Raw genomic sequence first — 22,092 nt, 5'->3', positions numbered from 1 at the left:
AAGAACTCAGAAACAAAGAAGTCTGTTTCTTTGAAGAAGAAAATTTTAGTTGACTCTAAGCAAATTAGAGATAGATATATGGACAGGAGTTTCTTGTCCTTTGTTAAAGAGCAAATACAAGCAGATTTTTTTGGTTACTATTCTTGTCCTTCCCCTGTTAGATGATTAGACTGTCAAAAGGAATTTGCCACTAAGCCAGGTACATTAGCCCAATCCATTGCCCTTAAAAGAAGTGACTCTACCCTCGAGGGTCCTTCCTTCTGGTCTGCTAAGTGTAAGGAGAAGAATCTTTATTTCCTTCCCCATAATCTATAGCTATGACAACTGTGTACAATGACACAAGAATATGTCAATAAGCTAACACTTATTAAGCATGTACTATACCCCTAGTACTATGTTAAATGTTGAGTAACTTTGAGGTTAGGTGATACTCAATTTTAACCTTAGGACCCAGTGCCTCCTCTGCTGATGTTTCTTTCCCCAAGTACACCAAGTACAGATGACCAATTAACAATACTAAGAGATCAACTTTTTGAATCTATGGATAACCTGGTGAATTTAAGAGTACTTGGCTTCCTCAATAGTACTAATTAGCAGCAGCAGGAGTTTTCTGCAGATACTACAATGTCTATTTCTTTTCTTTTCAAGATAATTGGGGTTAAGTGACTTGCCTAGAGTCACATAGCTAACAAATGTCAAGTTGGTTGGATTTGAACTCAGGCCCTCTGGCCTCCAGAGCTCTAGCCACTATACCACCCAACTGCTTTTTACTACAGTGTCTCTTAAAGAAGATGTCCATTAATAGCAGAAGCCTAAGCCATGCCCTGGCTTGAATAGCTGTTCAGACAGTAGTGCCAACTCAAGGTGAAGGTGAAAAAGAAAAGTCCCACAAAATATTTTATGTTTCATATCCATCTATGAGAATATAATAGGAGTTACAGTTTCATATTTTAAATCTTTGTCAAAGGATACTTATGAGTGCTCTCTTTAAGGCAGTTTTTTTTTTTAATGTGGAGAAAATGCAGTCCTATACATCATCTATTCTGTACCTTGAATAACTGGCCAGAAAGAACTTTGTTGATAATATAATCAGAGAATCAACCAATTTTCACAAGAATTTCATACACTCATAGAGAATGAGCACCCTATGCTCTGTGCCTAAGTAAGGAATGGAATTGGCAAGAGCTAAGAAAAGAGAGCTTCTATGTTTTCTGATTTTCTGGCTTCACCACACAAAGTTCCTATGTCTCCATTTGCAGAGTTCTCTGGAGGGAGAGAAAGACTCAGGGAACAGGCTAATATGTAGAATGGTCAAAATCCCTGTTCCCAGTTTACCTCTTTTAAAACAAATGAGGAAATTTCCCCTTGAATTCTCTCTCTCTCTCTCTCTCTCTCTCTCTCTCTCTCTCTCTCTCTCTCTCTGACTATGCCTACTAAGTGTACTGTAAAGTACTGTAAGAGGAAAGAGATCAGACAACACGGACCTCTCAGTGGGGAGATCAGAGAACAGCAATTGCCTCTCAGTCTCCTTGAATCACCATCATGCTCTCACAAGAAGAGAAGAAAAAGTCTACCAGAGATAAACCAAAGTTACATATTGTGTCCCCAACACACACACTCACTCTCTCTCTCTCTCTCTCTCTCTCTCTCTCTCTGTCTCACACACACCCTACAATCCCTTTTAGAGACTCTCTAGACTTGAACCAAATGTTAGCTTAAGTGATTTCCCTCTAGGGTCTGGGGTGGGAATATAGAAAACCAGAGGCTCCCTCTCTTTGGAGACCAGGCTCACCCAGGACTTATCTGAGTACATGTGAGCCTAGGGCAGGGGCTCCTTAATGAAAACAGGCATCTCACCTCAAACTACCCATATGATGTCACACAAACAAAACCTAACCCTAGCAAAATAGAAAATAACATTAAATTTTGCACATATTTTGCATACACCAATAATACTTCTCCCTCTCCGTATTTCCTTGTATTCACATTCTTCTTGTGCTTTTAAGATTCAATTTAAATACTACCTCCACCAAGAAACCTTCTTTAACATTCCTTCTCTTCCCAGTAATTTTTTTCTTTTCCCTCGGATCTAACAGAACACTTTTTTCCTGTCCCTCACATGTTCTTATTAGGTCCTGATTTATATTCTGTTATTCAGGGCACAGCTTAAAGACATGTTCTTCCAGAAAGCCTCCCTTGATATCCTTTGGGAATTTGAAAGGGAGACATGGGATCATAATATTTCTTTGCATATTGGACAATAGTGAATCATTATTTCCCCTAAATTCATAAACCATAATTATTCTGGATATGCTAGCCAAGAGACCAAAGAAATTCCAAAAAGAGGAACAATGATACTGCAGGTTATCAACGGGGGAAAATCTTTTTTTTTTTGACCTTCTCTCTTCTGATTTCGATTCATCCTTCACTCAGCTGTCAAATTAATTTTTCTAAAGCAGAAGTCTAAATATGTCACACAGACATATCTCTTTTCAGTAAAATCCATTGAAATCCCATCAACTCCAGAATCAAATGTAAAATTTTCTGTTTGGCATTCAACGCCTTTCATACCTTGCTCCCTTCCTACTTTCCTAGTCTTTTTATGATTTACTCCCTTTTATGTACTCTGAGGTCCAATAACAAAGACTTTCAAGCTGTCCCTTATACGATATGCTACAACTTTTAACTGTAGGCATTTTCTCTGGCTATTCTCCCCTTCCTATAACTATCTGAATCCCTATCTCTGGCTTCAAGATTCCCTGGCTTCCTTCAGATCCTGACTAAAATTCTATCTTCCTCAGAAAAGTCTTTTCTGATCTCCCTTATTTCTATTGCTTTCTCTCTGATGATTATCTGCAATTTGTCCTATTTGTACAAAGTAGTTGGCATTTTCCTTCCCCCATTAGATTGTGAGCTCCTTGAGAGCAAAGACTGTTTCTTCCCTTTCTTTGTTTTTTCCATCTTCTACATTATACCTGGCACACAATGGTTCAGTCATTCCGCCTTCTCTGACTTGACTCTTCTTGACCTCATGAACCATACATGCCAATACTGTCTATAGGGTTTTCTTGGCAAGAATACTGGAGTGGTTTGCCACTTTTCCAGTGGATTAAGACAAATATGGGTTAAGTGACTTTCTCAGGGTCATTAATAAGCCTTTAATAAAGACTTATTGACTTGAACTCAGATTATGATCTGCTCTTGCAGTAATAAATGAAGATTGGATTACTCAACTGGTATACCTTCTGATTCTATAAGTATTCAATAAATTCAATAATTATTATTCAATTATTCAAATAAAATAAAGTATCTCTTTCACAGAACACTTGTGCTTCTTAATCACAGACCATCCAAATAAATAGCACACGTATCTGTACATTAGGCACAAAAATATTTGCATTCATCTATCTTTATAGTACTGATCTTTTGTATCATTGAGTTCCTAGTTCCTCACATATGGGGCCCTGGGCAATTTCTTATGTAGTTGCTAGCAATATGGCCCCAGGGAAAGTAGAAAAGGAGGTAGGAAGAAAAATATTAGTAGCCCTCTCTGCTTGTAGCTGCCAGAACCACCACCGTGATTGTCAAGTAGCAATATCTATTTTTAATTTCACAAACCTAGACATGTATTTAGGGGGAGGGGATGACTTGCTTTTATTGCCTACTATTGATTGTAAGCCATTTCAGTTGAGCTTTCCTTTCCAGGATGTTTTAAGTACATAGATGCTTATAAAGAACAGTGGATACTGGAAACACATATACTAGCAAAAATTTGGGGACCGTTATTTGTGGTCCAGTTCAAATATTGTCAGACTCAAATGATGTTTTTGTAAGTTTTGCTATACTACTTTTCCCCTCTACTTTTCCTTTCTTTGCTTTAAGAAATAGTTATGGGGGCAGGGAGGGGAAAGCATATATTTGGAAATTAAGATGAAAAAACAAAAGATATAAATGAAAAGGCATTAAAATAAATTTCAAATTTTTATTTTTATTATTGTTATTTTACCAATCTTTATTGTTATTTATCAAAAAGTGGGATGAGGTGAAGCTGTTAGTGTGTAGCATGGGCTAAAGAACCACTCTTGAAGCCAGAAAGACCTAAATTCAAGTCCTGCCTCTGAAACATCCTGACTATGTGTCAGTAGACAAGTTATTTGACCTCTCAGTTCTTTAGGCAATTCTCTAATGCAAAAAATTAGTGTACAAGGTGCATTGGTAAAAGGTTTTCAATCATCTACAAGTTTTCCACAGCAAAAAAAATCACAGGTTCACTCCCTATGCCTATTAATTAAAATAGAGGGAGAAATTGTGATAATTACTCTCTAGTAGATAAATAAGAATAGATTTCATCCTTAAACAAAGAGATAGCATAGGGAGAGGAAAGACAGAAGAACAGAAATGAAGGTCCAGATCTCCAATTTCCTAGCCTAGTAATTATAAGCAAAACAACTAAATTCTGTTTTCACATCTCAAAAATTTGTTTTACCTATCCCAAGGAGTTATTGTGAAAAAAGCTCCTTCTAAATTGTAAAGCACTATAAGATGAGTTATTAATATTTTTATTTGAATTTTAGATTCCAGCAAAAAATATACCAGAAGTACTCCTTAGAACAGTGATCATCAGTGTAGAGTCAATGGTACCTAATTAGATCCTCCCAATGTACTAGGTAGTTCATTGGGTTGTACCAAAATGTCAGGATAAGGTATGATCCAAGGCAACCAGAGAGAGAAGAAACTGTTCATTTTACAAACTGTTCATTTTGACTAATATCTTTATAATTAGTAACACTGCATTTTGATGGTACCAAATATTGTAACAATGCTGCCACTAATGCCAATTTCAATCAGCCATTAGCAAATACTGATTAGGTACCAATTATATATGCAAGACATTTGTATTACTTGCTGTACAAGATCCCTAGTTTAAGACAGGGTCCCTTCCCTTGAGATACTTTTAATATATTTATATCACATATCCTTAGACTTTTGGATAGAGATAAGGGAAGTTTCTCACATATACAAGGATGGAAGAAGTATGATGGAGAGGTATAGAAATCCTTACTGATACTCTGATCTTATGCCCATTCATCTTTATTATCCAGCTTTAAAGGGCAGCCTATAAGGTCTGTTTACCTAAGTGGTTTGTTAATCCCAAATTCAAAATCCAGTTATTGCTCTCAAAATAATTGAGGAGAATTCTTCAAGATTATTGGATTTCAAAATTATATGAAAACCTAGGTGATAAGAACACAAAGAAAAGAGAATTAGGGAAGTGAAAACAGTGATCCTACAATATGATCATTAAACATCTGTTCATTGAGAAAGCTTTTGTCTTGAATGATTTGACCTATGACTGACGATAAAGCAAAAGGTTTTGAGGACTTAAAGATAGACATTTTAAAGTACTAAAGTGAATGTTTTCTTAATGATCTATATATAAACTGCCAAACTTTTATATTAAGCATTCACTTCCTTATCCTTTCCCATCTGTTGGTTTCCTAGCACTCTATAAATGTATCTAACATCACAAGAAAAATAACGTTGTGCTGACAAAAACACTGGACTTGGGAGTCAGAAGATCTGAGTTTAAAGACGAGTTTGGGATTCAAAGATCCAAAATAGACTCTGGGGGTGGGGGAGGGATTTGAAGATTAATTCTCTTTGAGACTAACTGTACCCATCCTCAAATGACCCAACTCTACCCTACTCCCTCCCCAGCAGTAACTCCTAGATGTGTGGAATTTGAACAAATCAATTAATCTTTATAAGTTTCAATTTCCTTTTTGCAAAATGAGATGAACTACTCACCTGAAGGATAAGATCAAAGATCATACAGTATGTAAAGCATTATAGAATGATAAGTTAAGAGCATCACCATGGTCTCTTCCTAAAAATTCTAACACATGGGCTAAGGATGGGGGGGGGGGGTAAATAAAGAGAGGAGTCAGGAAATAAGACTCAGTGAGAGCAAAGATACAGACCCTGGAACATCCTAAAGCTACTTCTGAATAGGGTGTAGGGTGGAATTGGGCCACTTGAGGTCATGGAGGAATATCTCTCTCCCCAAAACTCCAATTCCTGTAACACATCTCTGGACCCTCCAAACCTAAGGAATAGTCTGGAGCTGAGGCAGGGGGATGGCATGGAGGACAAATAAGAGGTTAGTGGGAAGAAGATGATAGAAGCAACAAGGTATTATTCCTTTGGAGGCATAGGCCACTATAAGTAGGAGAGGAATAGAATGTGATCAAGATGGTACATAGACTCTATATGGTACAAAATTGAATTTTATGAAACATGGGAAAGCATAGTCCCTGATATCTGGCACTTTAAACAAACTCTCAGTTTCTCCATAAAGGTCTGGCTAATTGGTTCTAATCTGGTTCTAATTGTTTGGAAGGCTGATTTTATACCAAATATAAATTTTACTTCTTTGCAACTTCTACCACTTAAAAGATTTCCAGTTAATTTTTTTAATAGACTAAAGGAAAAACTTTCATTTTAGAAAGTTGGAGAAAGTTGGAGAAAGTTGTATCTGTTGATCAAAGGCCAGATTGAGGTATTGTAGGGTAGAAAAGTATATGTAGTTCGTTACAGTTGTATTTGTATCCACAGTGCCAAGACTATAGTAGGTGCTTAATAAATGTCTGTACATTGATTGATCCTAAGTCCTTTCTTTGATCTCTGGAAATAACCTTCTCAGCACATTGGGAGGGGTGGTCAAAATTAAAACAGAGGTTTCTCTATGACTGGTTTGAAGCTGAGTTATAGAAGTAGGAAAGAATCAATAAGTATTAAATAATCATGATAGCAAAGGTTCTATGGTTTCATCAGTAAGGGGGAACTCTCTCCACCATTGAAGATCAGAGATAGTAGATAAATCCTAGGGAGCTGCCTGAGGCTCACAGATGTAAGTAATAATGACAACACAGAGATATTATCTGGTTTAAAGGAATAGCCCCATGCTGAAACCAGACTGGCCTTTCTTCCACATCATTTAGCAAGCAGAGGATTCGCTAATAATATTCCCTAGTATACCCAGATTTAACAGGCACAAGTGGTGGCTGGAGAAATTGCCTCAGTTGGGACACTATGTGATTTAAGTCTTGCTTATGAGACATACTGGCTAGGTATGTGATGTCAATTAACTTCTCAATGCCTCCAGAGAACTCTAAAACAAAGCCAATAAGCTTTAGTGGGGTGAGTTCTCTCCTGGGAAGGGAACATGAAGACAGATGAAATCACAGTCCAGACCAAAAGTAAAATCTCTACCACACAAATTCTGCTGCTCACTGATCTGACTCACCATGCAGAGACAGTGTCCCATTCCTCACAGCGAGAAATTTGGCTCCATATGGAAAGAAGGTGGTGGAAGGAGAATTCCCATGGAGGAGAATCAAAGCTTTGCCATGGTAAGGTTCATTCTGGGATCCTATCTGGAACACACCACCATGTGACACAAGGATGTAGTGAGCATGGAGCTCAATGGGTCCTGGGCCAGTAAACATCAGCTTACCACCTAATTGTCAAAAAAACAAAATGTTAGACTTTCCAACAAGATGTGTTTTCTCTTCTTTTTAGAACTCCAGGGAAAGAGTTTTTTTTTTTTTTTATTTAATTCCTTAGTAATACAGTTCAGCTTTATTGTCTCAGGAAATTGTTCCTCTTGTCTATTATCCTGCTAGAGTTTGAGCTTATTCCCTCTTGGTCTGCTCTCTATAAGTCAAATTATAGGAGTCAGATATAGCAATGAAGCTGTCATGTTAAGATTAAAGCTAAAGATGGCTATGAAAGTAGGTAAATTGGTAATTAAAGTTTGTGCAAAAAGGAATTCTGTAGCTGTATGTTTTAAAAGGCTTTAAAATAATTTCTTTTAGTGAGAGAAATACTTATTTTAGCTCTCCTGAAATCCCACATCAACATGTCTTGTGCATTTTAGCTCCAAGTTATTTATTATTTCCCTCAAATTTTGCAATTTTCAAATAATGATGGAATATTTATGCTATTGTAAATAAAAATTTAGTGTGCTAAAGAATTAATATTACTAAATTCTGAAGTCAACAGCTTTATTGAGAAAAAAGCATTCAAAAAGATCCATTTGAAAGAGAAAAACAGGGAAGGTCATAGAGGGAAGGGAGAAAAGGAGAAAAAAAGAAGGGAAGGAAGAAGGGAGGAGAGAAAAGAGAGAAAAAGAAAAGGAGGGAGAGAGAAAAGGAAAGGAATGAGACAAGAAGGGAAGGATGGAAGGAAAAAGCATCAAATATTTTAAATATGAACTAAAATATACATTAAAAATCCAAGATCTTCAAAATGTCTTCATATAGTTTTAGACCACTAAAGTTTAAAAGTACTCTAAGATTTTGGGGAAATTCAGTTCTCATTTGTAACAATTTTTAAATTTTAATAAATAGTGAATTGAATTCTTCCATTTTGCTTTAACATTTCCCAAAACGTAGTTTATCCCACATTTCATCCATGCCCTAATTTGTCCCAGATAAATTCATTGTTTCCAACAACTTGTTTCCAATCTCAGAGTATACTATGGCTAGAAAAATCTAAAAACTTAATGGTAAAAATTTTTATGGGAATAAATAGATTACATTAAGAGAAACTCAAAAGACATTCCATTGTAACTAGGGAAAGTCATGGTAGCAATTACTTTAACATGTCTATCAATGATTGTCTTTGTTTCCTACACACCTTTTACATTTAATCTAAGCTAAGGGTAGTGATTATGTTAGTGCCTTGTTCTTAGCTGCCATTTTCAATCTTAGAACAAAAAAAAGTGTGTAAGAGAGAAAATTATTATAGGGGTTCATAACTTTTTTGTCATGAACCCCTTTTGGCAATTCAGTGAAGACCATGGACTTCTCTTGAGAGTAATGTTTTTAAATGAATAATATTTATGGATTTTATGTATGGTATTATTAAAGAAACCAATGTATCAAAATACAATTATCAAAAACAGTTTTAAAGTTCCTGAAAAACAAGTTAAGAAACCCTGCACTGACATTATAAAAATATAAACATTCAAATTAAAATGTTGTAAATAACCTCATTTCAGAAAATGAAATTGAAAATACTAAAGAAAATTTCTTCTCCAGACAGGTTTACAACTGAATTCTATCAAATATTTTAAATGTCAAATTATTCTCAAAAACTGAGGAAGAGAGCACTTGAATAAACCCCTTTTATAAGATGAATGTGATTCTAATAACTAAACCAGTGAATAAAAAAGTAATATATGAAAAAGCTATAAACAAGGTCACAAATAAGTATTGATGCCAAAATTGTAAGTGAAATCCTTGCAAAATGACTATAATAATACATCAAAAAATATTCAATATGACCAAATTAGATTTATGCTACTATAGAGGCAAGGGTCATTCAATATTAAGAAAACTATTAAAATGATTAATCAAATTAAGACAGAAACAAACAAAACCATATTTATATAATTAGATGCAACAAAAGCTCAATGAGAGAAAAAGACCATTTCGATATGATGGAAATTACATATCTAAAACCAAAGTCAGCTTTATTTTCAAAGGAAAAATACCAGAAGTTTTCTTAATAAATATAGAGACAAAACAAGAATGACTTCTTTTCATTATATGATTTCTTTTTACTTCTTTAAATCAAATCTGTGATTTCATGTGTTATGAGATCCTATTTAGCACCTTCTACTATCAATGTGTATCAGCATCATTCAGGAAAGTTAAGCTTTGTATCCGTGGATAATTTATTTAACCTTACTGTCTACCTCAATTTCCTCAATGGTAAAATGGAGATAATAGTATCATTGTCACAATGTTGTTGTGACAATCAAATGAGATATGTGTACAATATTTCACATGGTATATAAAACCAATAAATAGTAATAATTATTTTTGGAAAGCACACTTACAAAAGAGCTCTGAGTTCTGGTTTGGAATGCCAACTTAACAACCAAGTCATTAGGAGACCCTTGAAAAACTCTCTTAACACTTAACATGCTCCACATGAAATATATTCTATCTGCTTCTTGTGAATTGAGAATTTTGACCAAATGTAGGTAGGTCTATATAAACTAAACAAATCAAATTAAGAATGAAACATTCAGCCTCCTCAATTTCTAGGTTTGGTCTTGGCATATAACTGTGATTAGTTTTAAATTCAAATAAAGGTAATAAGCTAATAAGTACTATATTTATAGTTCTATTATAAAGAATAATCATTTAGTAGTCTAAATGAATTACCTAATTCCTTTAATATAAATGTTGGCATATGAAAATATCTCCTCAGGCTCCCTAAGAAAAAACATTAAATGAAATTTCAGGCAATCAATCAATTAATAGTCTTGTGCAGCAAAATATTGTTCTAGGTTATGGGGTTGTTCTTGTTCAGTCATTTCAGTCATGTCTAACTTTTAATATCCTTATTTGGGATCTTCTTGGCAAAGATATTGTAGTAGTTTGCCATTTCTTTCCCCAATTCATTTTACAGATAAGGAAACTGAGGTTAAGCAACTTGCCTAGGCTCACAAAACTACTAATTATCTCAGGCCAGATTTACATTTAAGAAGAGACATTTTCCAAAAATCACACCCAGCACTCTTTCCACTGTCAAGTTTTAGTTATACAATGAGAGTTTCTGCTTTCAAGGAGTTTGCATTTTATTGGAGGAAAACTTAGACAAGCAATATGGTACATTGAGGGAAAAAACACTGATTCTAAAGACAACAACCTGAATTTAGATACTACCTGTTTCATCATAAGACATTAATCACCACCACTCTAGTCTTGTTGCATCCCCTCCCCACTCTCAGAAGGCATCATAGGATTTCAAGAGGAAGAAATGAAAAGTGAATATATTTCAGGCATGTGGGCCAGTCTACTAGTGCCACAAATAAAAGAAATGACATATTGCATATAAGGAAGTACAAGTCAACCCATATGATTGGAATTTAGAAAACATCAAGGGGGGAAATCTTTACTAATCCTGAAAAGATGTTGGAGCCATAGTATAAAGATCTTTTCAATGCCAAAGGAGTTCTCCTTGGCTCCTACAGGCAAAAAAAATGAGTCAATAGCTTCTGAGAAAAAGAGTGAAATGGTTAGAGTCCATTTAGGGAAATATATGTAGATATTTTAGGGAAAGGGGGGGACTGGAAGCAAGGGGGGAAAAAAGCCTTTGGAGGCTATTGCAATAGTTTAAGTGACGGGATAAAGGCCTGGTTTAGATTGGTAGTTGTGAATATGAGAGAAATTGTCAGATAATCAATAAGATTTGGAGGTCTAATGAATGGTTGTGGGGGACTTAGAAGAGAGAATAAAGAGTTTTTTTTTTTCCATGACCAAACCGTTATTTTGCTGTACAAATAGAATCAGACTCTGAAATATTGTACAATTAGCTTGTGAAGGAAATCAAAAATGCAGGTGGGCAAAAATATAGTGTGAAGACCGTGTATTTTTAAAATCAGCAGGAGTCCGGAGTTCAGGTTAGGGGAAAATCGTCAGTCTTTATTCTCAATGAAGAAGGATCAGAGGTGGAAGAGAATCGGCGATAGCAATGTGTGCAGCTAAGTCAAGAAGCTAGCTAGACCCGCAGCCACACGACCAGCAGCCAGGATAATAGACCCAGGCCCAATCTCTCTCAGCTTCTCTTCCTGTTCCTCTCTCTGCCTCCACCCACCAAAATCGTCATTTCCTGTACAACACATCAGGACTTGCACAGAGAGTGGGCAGGGACCATTCTTTATCCAATCATGTATAACAATAGAGTATAGTCCAATTACTATTTAGCCTCATGTACTTGGGACCTCAGTGCATCAATTCAAGTCTCAGCCCATTACAATATAGGGACTGGGAATTCAATGTAATGGTTTTTAGTCATCTCCCAGAGTTCTTTTGCTAGGCGTAGCTGGTTCAGTTCATTACTGCTCCATTAGAAATGATTTGGTTGATCTCGTTGCTGAGGATGGCCTGATCCATCAGAACTGGTCATCATCTAGTATTGTTGTTGAAGTATATAATGATCTCCTGGTCCTGCTCATTTCACTCAGCATCAGTTCGTGTAAGTCTCTCCAGGCCTTTCTGAAATCATCCTGTTGGTCATTTCTTACACAACAATAATATTCCATAATATTCATATACCACAATTTATTCAGCCATTCTCCAACTGATGGGCATCCATTCAGTTTCCATTTTCTAGCCACTACAAAAAGGGCTGCCACAAACATTCGTGCACATACAGGTCCCTTTCCCTTCTTCATGATCTCTTTGGGATATAATCCCAGTAGTAACACTGCTGGATCAAAGGGTATGCACAGTTTGATAACTTCTTGAGCATAGTTCCAAATTGCTCTCCAGAATGGCTGGATGTAGTCACAGTTCCACCAGCAATGTATTAGTGTCCCTGTTTTCCCACATCCCCTCCAACATTCCGCATTATCTTTCCCTGTCATTCTAGCCAATCTGACAGGTGTGTAGTGGTATCTCAGAGTTGTCTTAATTTGCATTTCTCTAATTAATAATGACTTGGAACATCTTTTCATATGGTTAGAAATAGTTTCAATTTCTTCATCTGAGAATTGTCTGTTCATGTCCTTTGACCATTTATCAATTAGAGAATGGCTTGATTTTTTGTAAATTAGAGTCAATTGAGAGAATAAAGAGTTAAGAATAATGAGAATTCAAAACTGAATGACTGAAAGGGTGTTAGTCCTCTTAAGGAAATTTGAAAAAAAGAATGGGATATCCAGATAAGAAAGGTGGAGAGGAGAATGTAATGTCTGACTGGAATTTCAAAAGGGCAAAATATAAAGATCTAGGAATCAACTACATATAGATGCCAACTGAAATTAGTGATTCTCTGTAATCTCCAGTTAAACTGTTTTTAAAAGAGAAAAACTTACAATTTGAGCTATTATCCCTTTTGTCAAAAATATAAAACTATATATGGCATAAATGTACTGTGTTTGATGTTGTTACATATTTTAGGGAAAGAAAAAAGTAAAAGAACCAAAAAATGGTATGAAGGTTAAATGAAAACAAATTAGAAAAAAGACCTATGATCTTGCTCTCAGACAACCTACCTGCCAGAATAATTTAAGGAGGGAACATGAAGAAAGATATTCATCAACATGAACAACAAGAATATATACAATACTTTGCTTTTCAAGAAGTAAAGAATAGAATATTTTGTCTCAATTTATTTTTCCATTTCTTAAGAGATAAATTTCTAATTATCTCCTGAAACTTAGTTGGGCCTCACTTTCTCCACTGGTATAATCATTGTATTTGCAACTAAGAAATATTTAAATAGAATTTGAATATATTAACAATGACTAGTTCCCATTTGGGGTAGTTAGGTGATAGAGTGACAAGCCTGGAGTCAGGAAGACTCATCTTCCTGAATTCAAATCTGGCCTCAGACACTTACTGACTATGTGACCTTGGGCAAATCAGTTTCCTCATCTGTAAAATAAGTTGGAAAAGAAAATGGCACACCCTTTTAGAATCTCTGCCAAAAATAAATACCAAATGAGTTCATGAAGAATCAGACATGACTGAACAAAAGTTAGCATTTACATCATTTTTTTAAGTTCTGAAAAACAGTTTACTAAATATCGCCTCCTTTTATACTTACAACAATCCCCGATTTGGAAATAGCTACAAAATAGAGATAATAGCATCCATCCCATAAGGATATTTGTGAAGATCAAAAAACATAGCATATATAAAGTACTTGGCAAACCTTAAAGTGCTATAAAATTTTCACTATTATTTTTGTTATTAACAACTTCATAGGATGTTTAGGACAAATTTATTTTGCACATTTTAAAATACTGAATTAGCATGAACTACATTTATTATTTCTCTGTGAGGTACATAACATAGAACAAATAGAGAGCCACAGGAGGGAAAAAGCTTTGATAAGTCAGTCAGTAGTTCTAGTTACTTAGCTTGTATTTACTATATGCCAGATGCTGGGAGAAAAAGGGAGAAAGGAAGGAGGAAAAGAGAGAGGCAGAGAGAGAGGGAAAGGGAGAGGAAGGAGAGAGAGAGAGAAAGAGAGAGAGAGAGAGAGAAACAGAGACAGAGACAGAGACAGAGACAGACAGAGAGAGAGAGGAGAAAGGGGAGAGGAAAAGGGAGGGAGAGGAAGAGGGAGGGGCAAGGAAAAAGGGAGAAGGAGAGGGAGAAAGAGAGGGAAAAGAAGAGAGAGAGAATTCTAGGCATGGAGGGAAAGACACTGCAAAGATACAGAGATGAAGGTACAATAATCTCTGTAAGTCCCTGAAGTTAGTACAGCATAATAAAAAAAAAAAAAAAAAATACAGTGGGTAGAGCAGAGTCAAGTATAAGCAAACTGGAAAGATAGAAAGGGTCAGGTTATGAAAAACTTTAAAAACCAAAGAGTTTATATTGATCCTTAGGGTAATAAGAAGCCTTTGGAGTTTGTTTAGTAGAAGAGTTATATGGTCAGAACCTCATTTCAGAAAATGACTTGGCAGGTAAGTAGTAGAGAGACACCTGAGACAGGGAGACCAATCAGAAAGCTATTATAAGAGTCCAGGTGAAACTACTACTGAAAAGTATGAAGTATTAAAATTCTACTGACATTCAGGTAGAATTCTAGCTAATGAACATTACCAGCCCCAGTTTAATAATACAAACCAATTCCATGTTGCTCTAACAGTCCAAACCACTAACACTTCTTGGCTAATAAACTTAAAACAAATTCTATTTGAAAGAGTAATCCTGAATCATAAATATTCTCATAAGTTTCTGTCTGTTCATTTTGCCTTCAATATTCTTAAAAATGTTTTCCTCCTGGTACTATATTCATAGATAGCTAGGTAACTCAGTGATGCTTAATGGAGTGCCAGGCTTGGAGTAAAGAAGATGTGAATTCAAATCCAGCTTCAGACACATACTAGTGGTGTGACCCTGAGCAAGTTACTTAGCTTTGCCTCAGTTTTTTCATCTGTAAAATGAGCTGGTGAAGGAAATAGCAAACCATCCCAGTATCATTGCCGAGAAAACTCCAAATAGGATCACAAAAAGTTAGACATGGCTTACCAACAACTGTATTTGTGTACATAATAGTTTTTCTTATTTAATACATGTAATATTAAATATTTGTAATTAAGTTTCACTTTTTTTTTCAAAATGCTAGGCAGCTATTTTAGTTTATAGGTTTTTTTTCCCTCTTTTCTATTTGTTTCTAAAAGGAATACTTTCTAATTTCAGTGCTGTAGAAAGAGTGTTGCATTTGGAATCTTGACTATCTAGGTTCAAATCTCTGTTCTTCTATTAACTACCTTATGACCTTGGATAAATCATTGCTATTTTAAGGACCTTTTTCTCTTCATCTGTTAAAAAATTACTAGATTACATGATTTCTAGGATCCCTTTCAATTCTAAGTCTGTAATCATCTGATACAGTGATGTAATGAACACACTAAAATAGGCCAATGTCTAAATCCCAGTTCTCCCATTTACTATTTATATGACCTTGGATAACTTAATATTTCAGTTGGGTATAGAAATTTATCTAACCCTATAAAGAAGTAGGAGGAGAAGATGAAAGAAAAGAGAGGGACAGGATAGAAGGAAGTGCCTTTTCTGCCGAAACACTAGGGGAAAATGTAAGAAAAGGAAGGAAGAGCTGATGAAAGTAAGGTAATATATGGAATAAGTTTTAAAAAATCACTACTAAGAGAAGAGGAGAAGGGTGATAGGAGATAAGGTAGTGGGAGGGGAGGGTAAAAAATCATTAAGGATAGAGTGGAGAGAACAAAAGTACATATAGGGGAGAAAATAGGATGCAGGGAAATACAGAACTGATAATCATAATTGTTAATGTGAATGGGATGAACTCTCCCATAAAATGGAAATGAATAGCAGAGTGGATTAAAAAACAAAATCCTATAATATATTGTTTAAAAGAAATACATTTGACACAGAGAGACACAGAGAGTAAAGATAAAAGACTAGAACAGAATTTATTATGCCTCTGCTAAAGTAAAAAAAAAATAAATAAAAAAAAAAGCAGGAGTAGCAATTCTGATCTCAGTAGTTGGAAGACTTCAAAACCATGCCTCCTTAACTGCTAGCACAACCTGAAATTTCCCTCAATTTCTAGGGCCTCCGTAGCCTAGAGTAATAATCTACTACTGGGAAACCCACTCACCAAGGAATATACCTCTGTAAGATCTATTCTACTTCTCCGGAAGGTAAATGTCTCCTGGACATTTCATTTTGTGGAGAGGCAGAGGCTGAACTGTCTTCCTTCTTCTCCCAACAATGATGAATCCCTCAACTTCAAAACCTTGATGCCAACTAGATACCTTCATCGCCCCCTTCCCTTTTCACTTCATTTACATGTTTTGTCTTTCTTCATTAGAAAGTAAACTCCTTGAGAGCAGGGTGTATCATTCTTTTTGCTTATATGCATATCTCCATACAAGTGTATGTACACTTAGCACACAATAAATACTTAGTAAATATTTTTCCCTTGGTCCCTTCATTTCCCCTTCCTTCTTTCTTTTCTTTCTTATTTCCTTCCTTGCTTCTGGAATAAGTGCCAGATTGGTACAATAAGATAAAGGAAGCTTCTCATTCCCTAGGCTGATAAAATCACAGATCCAGTCCAAAAGAAAAAAGTCTATCATTCTGGTGGTTAAAAACTCATAACTGGAAATCAGTTTGCTACAATGGGGGTAAGTATTGATTTTGGAATCCTCTGACTCCAGACTCTAGGTAGGCTCAGTTCCATTTCTGATGCTTACTATCCTTCTGCTTAGAGGCAAGTCTCCTCAGTTTCCAATCTAGACAAAAATAAGTGAACTCCCAGATTTCTTCTAGCTCTAGGTGTAGAATCCCATAACTCTTTGTAGAATTTCTTTTCTTTTAACAATTATAGAGGTCACTATCCATTCAGAATGATCTAAGTACTGTATTTAGTTTTTGCCTGGAGAAAAGAAAAGAAAGCAGGGGTGCTCTAGACCTCCCTCTGGTCTGAGCATTCAAGGACTATCTGATCTACCCAGGGTTGGTGGGAGAGTACTGTTTCAGGAAGTAAGCTTAAGTCCAGAGCTGAGCTCTGATGGGGATGCATGCATCTCCCTTTTGTTAGTGGAATCCGGATTAGGTTTGCTCCTGATCCAGTGGAGCACAGCCTGGGAAGCCTTCGAGGTGGGCTTGTCCCCGGCCAAAGATGCGGAAAATCAATTTGGCTGGCAAACGAGAGCCCCCGAGAGCTCAGTCCACGCTCTATAATCCTATCCACCAGCAGCTCAGGAAATAGATGCCCGAGCCCTCACATATTCATGGAGGATATGAGGCATAAATCAGGCTTTACGGTTTGGGGGCAAAGGAATGGAAGCTCTGCCTGGCTACTAATTAATCAAGTCTGGGTACACCTAAATCCCCACAACCTGGGACATCAGCCATGCATGTATATAAACACTGCTACTTTTTTTTTTCATTTCAATTAAAATAGATATCAGATGAAATTTTTCCCATTAGCTGGTACTGCTTATGCATCTCCCCTATTTTTCCTTTAATTAAAAAACATGCTTATTGTAATACTTGCCAGAATCACTTTAACGGTATTTTAATTGTAATGTCTTTGCCTGATTAAAAAAAGAAAATATGAACTAGAAATTGCCCATAAATGTTCTCAGCATATATATGGAAACATATAGACACATGCACACACACATATGTACACACATATATCTCTCCTCAGGATGGAGGTCTTGCAATATTTTATTAATTAACCTGGCATTCCCATCAGAAATGGGCAATATAGGAAAATCCCACAATGGAAACAAAACCAGTGGTCTGAAACTCAAGCTCTCTTAACAAATTGCACTTAGGGGAAACATTTTTGGCCAGAAAAAGTTCTCTGGTAGGAGAAAGAGCCAAGCTCAGTTAAAAACACACAGTTCAGGAGGAACCCTTATTCTTTGAGGCCAATCAACCCCACCCAACCCCCAATCTGGACCTTGAGGGAAACAGAACCCAAAAGAAAAAGTAGTCGCTGGGATGGTAGATGAATTGAAACCTAATTCTAGCTCTGTCCGTGTAGTTCTAACTTTTGTGAAGACAGTTTAAAGTTAGTTGATCAGTCTCCAATGAATTTCACTGCCCTGGGAAAGCTATCCTGTTCTTTTCTCCCATTTACTAATGTCATAGCAATGACAGTAGAAGAGCAAATTGTACATTCAACTTTTCTGGAAATTCCAACTTGCCCTCAACTTAATTTCCTTCAAACTCCAGCCTAATATCTTTTCAGCCTTGAACCTATAGGCATAGGTTAATTTGCCTCGCCAACATACAGTGCCTCAATGCACAGGGAAACAACAAATGCTACCTTAGGGAAGTACTCTCTGACAACATTTCCAGATCAATGAGTTGTAAAGAGTTATCTAAAGTAAGCACCTGCTGTTTCTGATGTTGGTTCATTACTAACTAGAAAGTAAGAAGTGCACACTCATTGGGTTAGAAAAAGGCTATACTGTGCAGAGCACTCACTGCTTCTATGAAAAATCTTGAGTCTCTTCCAAATGCTGCAAACTTCTATCCTCAACCTGAAACCCATGAGAGTATTAGAAAAGTTTATTTTGTTTTTGTTTTATTTTTCATCTCAATGTGAGAAAAAATCTAAACAGCTGTGGCCAATAAGCTGACACAAGAGTTCTAGAATGACCTGTGGCATGCCCAGGACTATGAGCTCAAAATAAACTTGGTGAAGATGGAGTCTATACACAACTTATATGAGAAATCCATTTCTTACCTGCTATGTCTATGAAAGCCAAAAGAAGTGAGGAAGTGGGATCACCACTCAAGGAATTCTACACAATTCTCCATACCTATTTCAGATCAGTCTCTCTTTCCTAACATTACCCCCAATATTCCATATATACACGTATATGTATATACATGTATATATGTACATTCATAGAACAATATATTAATAGAAAAACACATATTATGTGTGTATTCGTTATATATATGTATATATATATTCATGAAAAGAAATTAAATTTAGATGTTTAAATGATTTGTGATTAAAAGAGAGGGAGAGAGAGTTGATCAATAAACATTTATTAAGTACCTATGTGCCAGACATCATATTAAATTTTGAAAATACAAATGAGGCAAAAGACAATCCTTGCCTTCTAGGAGTTCACAATTTAATGAGGGAGTTAAGCAAACAAAAATGTGTAAATAAGATTTCATATACATATATATGTGTATGTGTATGTATATATCTATATATGTATATATATATAAATATTTAAAAATTAAAGAAATAAGGCACTAGAATTGAAGGGTTGGGAAAGGTTTCCTATAGAAGATGGGGTTTTAGTTGGGACTTAAAGGAAGCCAGGGAAGCTAGGAGGCAGAAATGAGAAGGAGAGAATTCTAGACATGGGGGATAGTCAAGAAAATTCCTAGATCTGAGAGATGGAGTTTTGGACACTGTAAGGAAAAAAAAATCTGAACAATTAGAGCTGTCCAAATAGGAAGGAGTTGTTTGGAAAGATATCCCTCAGAGTGTGGATGACCACTATTCAGGAGTATTCTTACAAGACTCCTATGAAGGTTCAGGATGACCTAGTTAGTAAGTCAATAAGTATTAAGTGCTTATACTATGTGCTAGCTACCTCGAAAAACACTGGGGGTACCAAGAAAAAACAAAAGATGGCTCCTATCCTCAGGAATTTACATTCTAATAGAGGAGGTTATATGTGGAAAATTATACATACAAGATAAATGCAGAATTATCTTTTTAAAAGTTATCTCAGAGGGATCGACTATCAGCTAGAAGGGAGAGGAGACCAAGAAAACTTCATGCAGAAGATAGGATTTGAGCTGAGTCTTGAAGGAAGCAAAGAGAAAGAGCATCTCAAGCTCGAGGGTAGGGAGGAAGACAGAAAAAACAAAGGTAGAAAGAGAAGAGGCAAAAGGCAGAAGAGAAAGTGTGAGAGATAACAAATGCTAGATTTCAGAATATGTGAGAATATAAGACTAGAAAGATAGGAAGAGACCAAGTTGCAAAGAGCTTTATCATAAGAATTTGATCAAAAGGAGCTATTGGTCTAAGAGAAGGAGAGAGTCATAAAATGAGATCTGTACTTTAGAAAAAATTACTTCTGGTAGCTAAGTAAAGAAGATAAATTGGAGCAAAGAAAAACTTGAGGCAGGAAATACTCCAAGTGATTAGGATCTCCAAGGGTAATGGCTGTGTCAGTGGATATATGTTAAATATGTTAAAACATAACATAAAAATATGTTTTAAAAAAAAGATCATAGAGGTAAAAACAATAAAATTTGCTAACACATTGGTTTGTAGGAAAAGTGAAATTAAGATGAGGATGATGAAGATGTTGTGAGCCCAGGTAACTGGGAAACAATTATAGGCTATTCAGAACAGAGGGAGATTAATGGAAGTCATGGAAACATAGCCCATACTTTAATACTCAACAAGGAGCTTAGTCTTATAGAGTATTTCCTCCAGTAAAGCAGATCACATCCCATCTGTGCTAATGTATACTTTTTTTCTACATTCTTTTATGACTATACCATGGGAAGATTTACTCAATGGGTCCTAAATGGGCTAGAGATCCTCCTTTCTTTCTCTCATCAGTATAGGATACCAATGAAGCTTTCAGTCATGAAAATAACACTTAAACAAATGTCATTTTTTATCAGGCATTCTCACTAACCACAATCTTTAAAAGTTGAGTGAATATGAAGTAGAAAATTATAGAATTAATTCATTTATGATACACACACATCTCAGAATCACAGCATAATCTCAGAAGAATCAAACTTTTCAGTAACCCAAAGGCAATGTAAGGACACAGGATAGGTGTAATCAGGCTAAGACAGGTTTTCAGTAATGACTTACATGAAATGAAATGAAAGAAAAGAGATGAATGGCCCAAGTGCTAAACTGGAAGAAAGATTTCTTTTTATTTTGTAATTATTCCTAATTTCTTTAATTATTCTTCATGAAACATAGTCCCTAGAGTAATATTCCAATAGCCTGCCTATATACATACTCAGATTTCCCCATGACCCTCTCAAACTACAACATACAGATGTGAAAACAATATTTAAGTATGGACTGACCAGCATAGAATACAGTGGAGTTATTGCCTTCCTTATATAGGATAACATCTATTCATGCAAACCAATAGCACATTAGTTTTCAAGGGCTGCCAGGTGCTAGGTCACATGCTTATGTTTAGATATGGATATAGATATATACATACAGAAACAGAGAGAGAGACAGAGAGAGAGAAAATGGGGGAGGGAGAGAGAGTTTCTGATGCACTAAAACATTAAGCTTTTTTTCACATAAAGTGCTTGCTATATAGTCATATCACTCTTTTTCTGTATTTATATAGCATTTTTATATTCATACAGTATTTTTTAATCTTAGGTATATAATTTATGGGTATACCCATTATATTTTATTTCAAAGGATTATAGACCTAAAACTGGATGAGCCTTTATATGTTTTCCAGTAAAGGACCGTCAATTTGTAGATAAGAAAAGTGATTGATTTTGATCTACTCTTTCAGTCTTGTGAGACCTTTTTAGATCCTTATTTTGCCTTGCAGGGTTTTTACATTAGCTATAGGTTAGCAGTCTAACCTATTCGCACCCAACTCTTTGTGACTGTAATTTTTTGTTGTTGTTGTTGTTTGTTTGTTTGTTTTTTGGTTTGGTTTGGTTTGGTTTGGGTTTTTTGCAATGATATTGGAGTAGTTTGCCATTCCTTCCTTCTTTTGTCTCCCAGATTCAAAGCAAATGAAAATCTAAAAAGCTAAACTTCTATATATTTTCCCATCGTACACACTTAAAAATATTTATTGATTGATTTGCGATTAACACTAATTAATAAGGTATAGAACTTATTTTTCTTTTTAATTTTACTTCATTACATGGATTGAAGTAGGACAGTACAAAAAAAAAAAAAAAAGGAGAGGGGTCTTTGTTATTCTTTCATTCTCATTCCCTATTCACCTTTGAGCTTTCCCTAATCTTGGTTATGTAGTCCTTCAGGCTTCTCTTCTGCTTTTTT

At 35.6% G+C, this 22,092-nt stretch overlaps 1 protein-coding gene across 1 annotated transcript in view; it reads right to left on the bottom strand.

The window, feature by feature from the left end:
- The window catches only part of PKHD1 (PKHD1 ciliary IPT domain containing fibrocystin/polyductin), a 611,151-nt gene that overhangs the window by 368,120 nt on the left and 220,939 nt on the right, over positions 1–22,092 (bottom strand). The window contains 1 exon segment of the mRNA XM_031964731.1: positions 7,307–7,519. Within this exon segment, the coding sequence (XP_031820591.1) occupies positions 7,307–7,519 (213 nt within the window).

Source organism: Sarcophilus harrisii, chromosome 4 (assembly GCF_902635505.1).
Source record: "Sarcophilus harrisii chromosome 4, mSarHar1.11, whole genome shotgun sequence".
NCBI lineage: Eukaryota > Metazoa > Chordata > Mammalia > Dasyuromorphia > Dasyuridae > Sarcophilus > Sarcophilus harrisii.
Note: the sequence above shows the minus strand (reverse complement) of the source record. Positions and strands in the feature narration are given on the sequence as shown.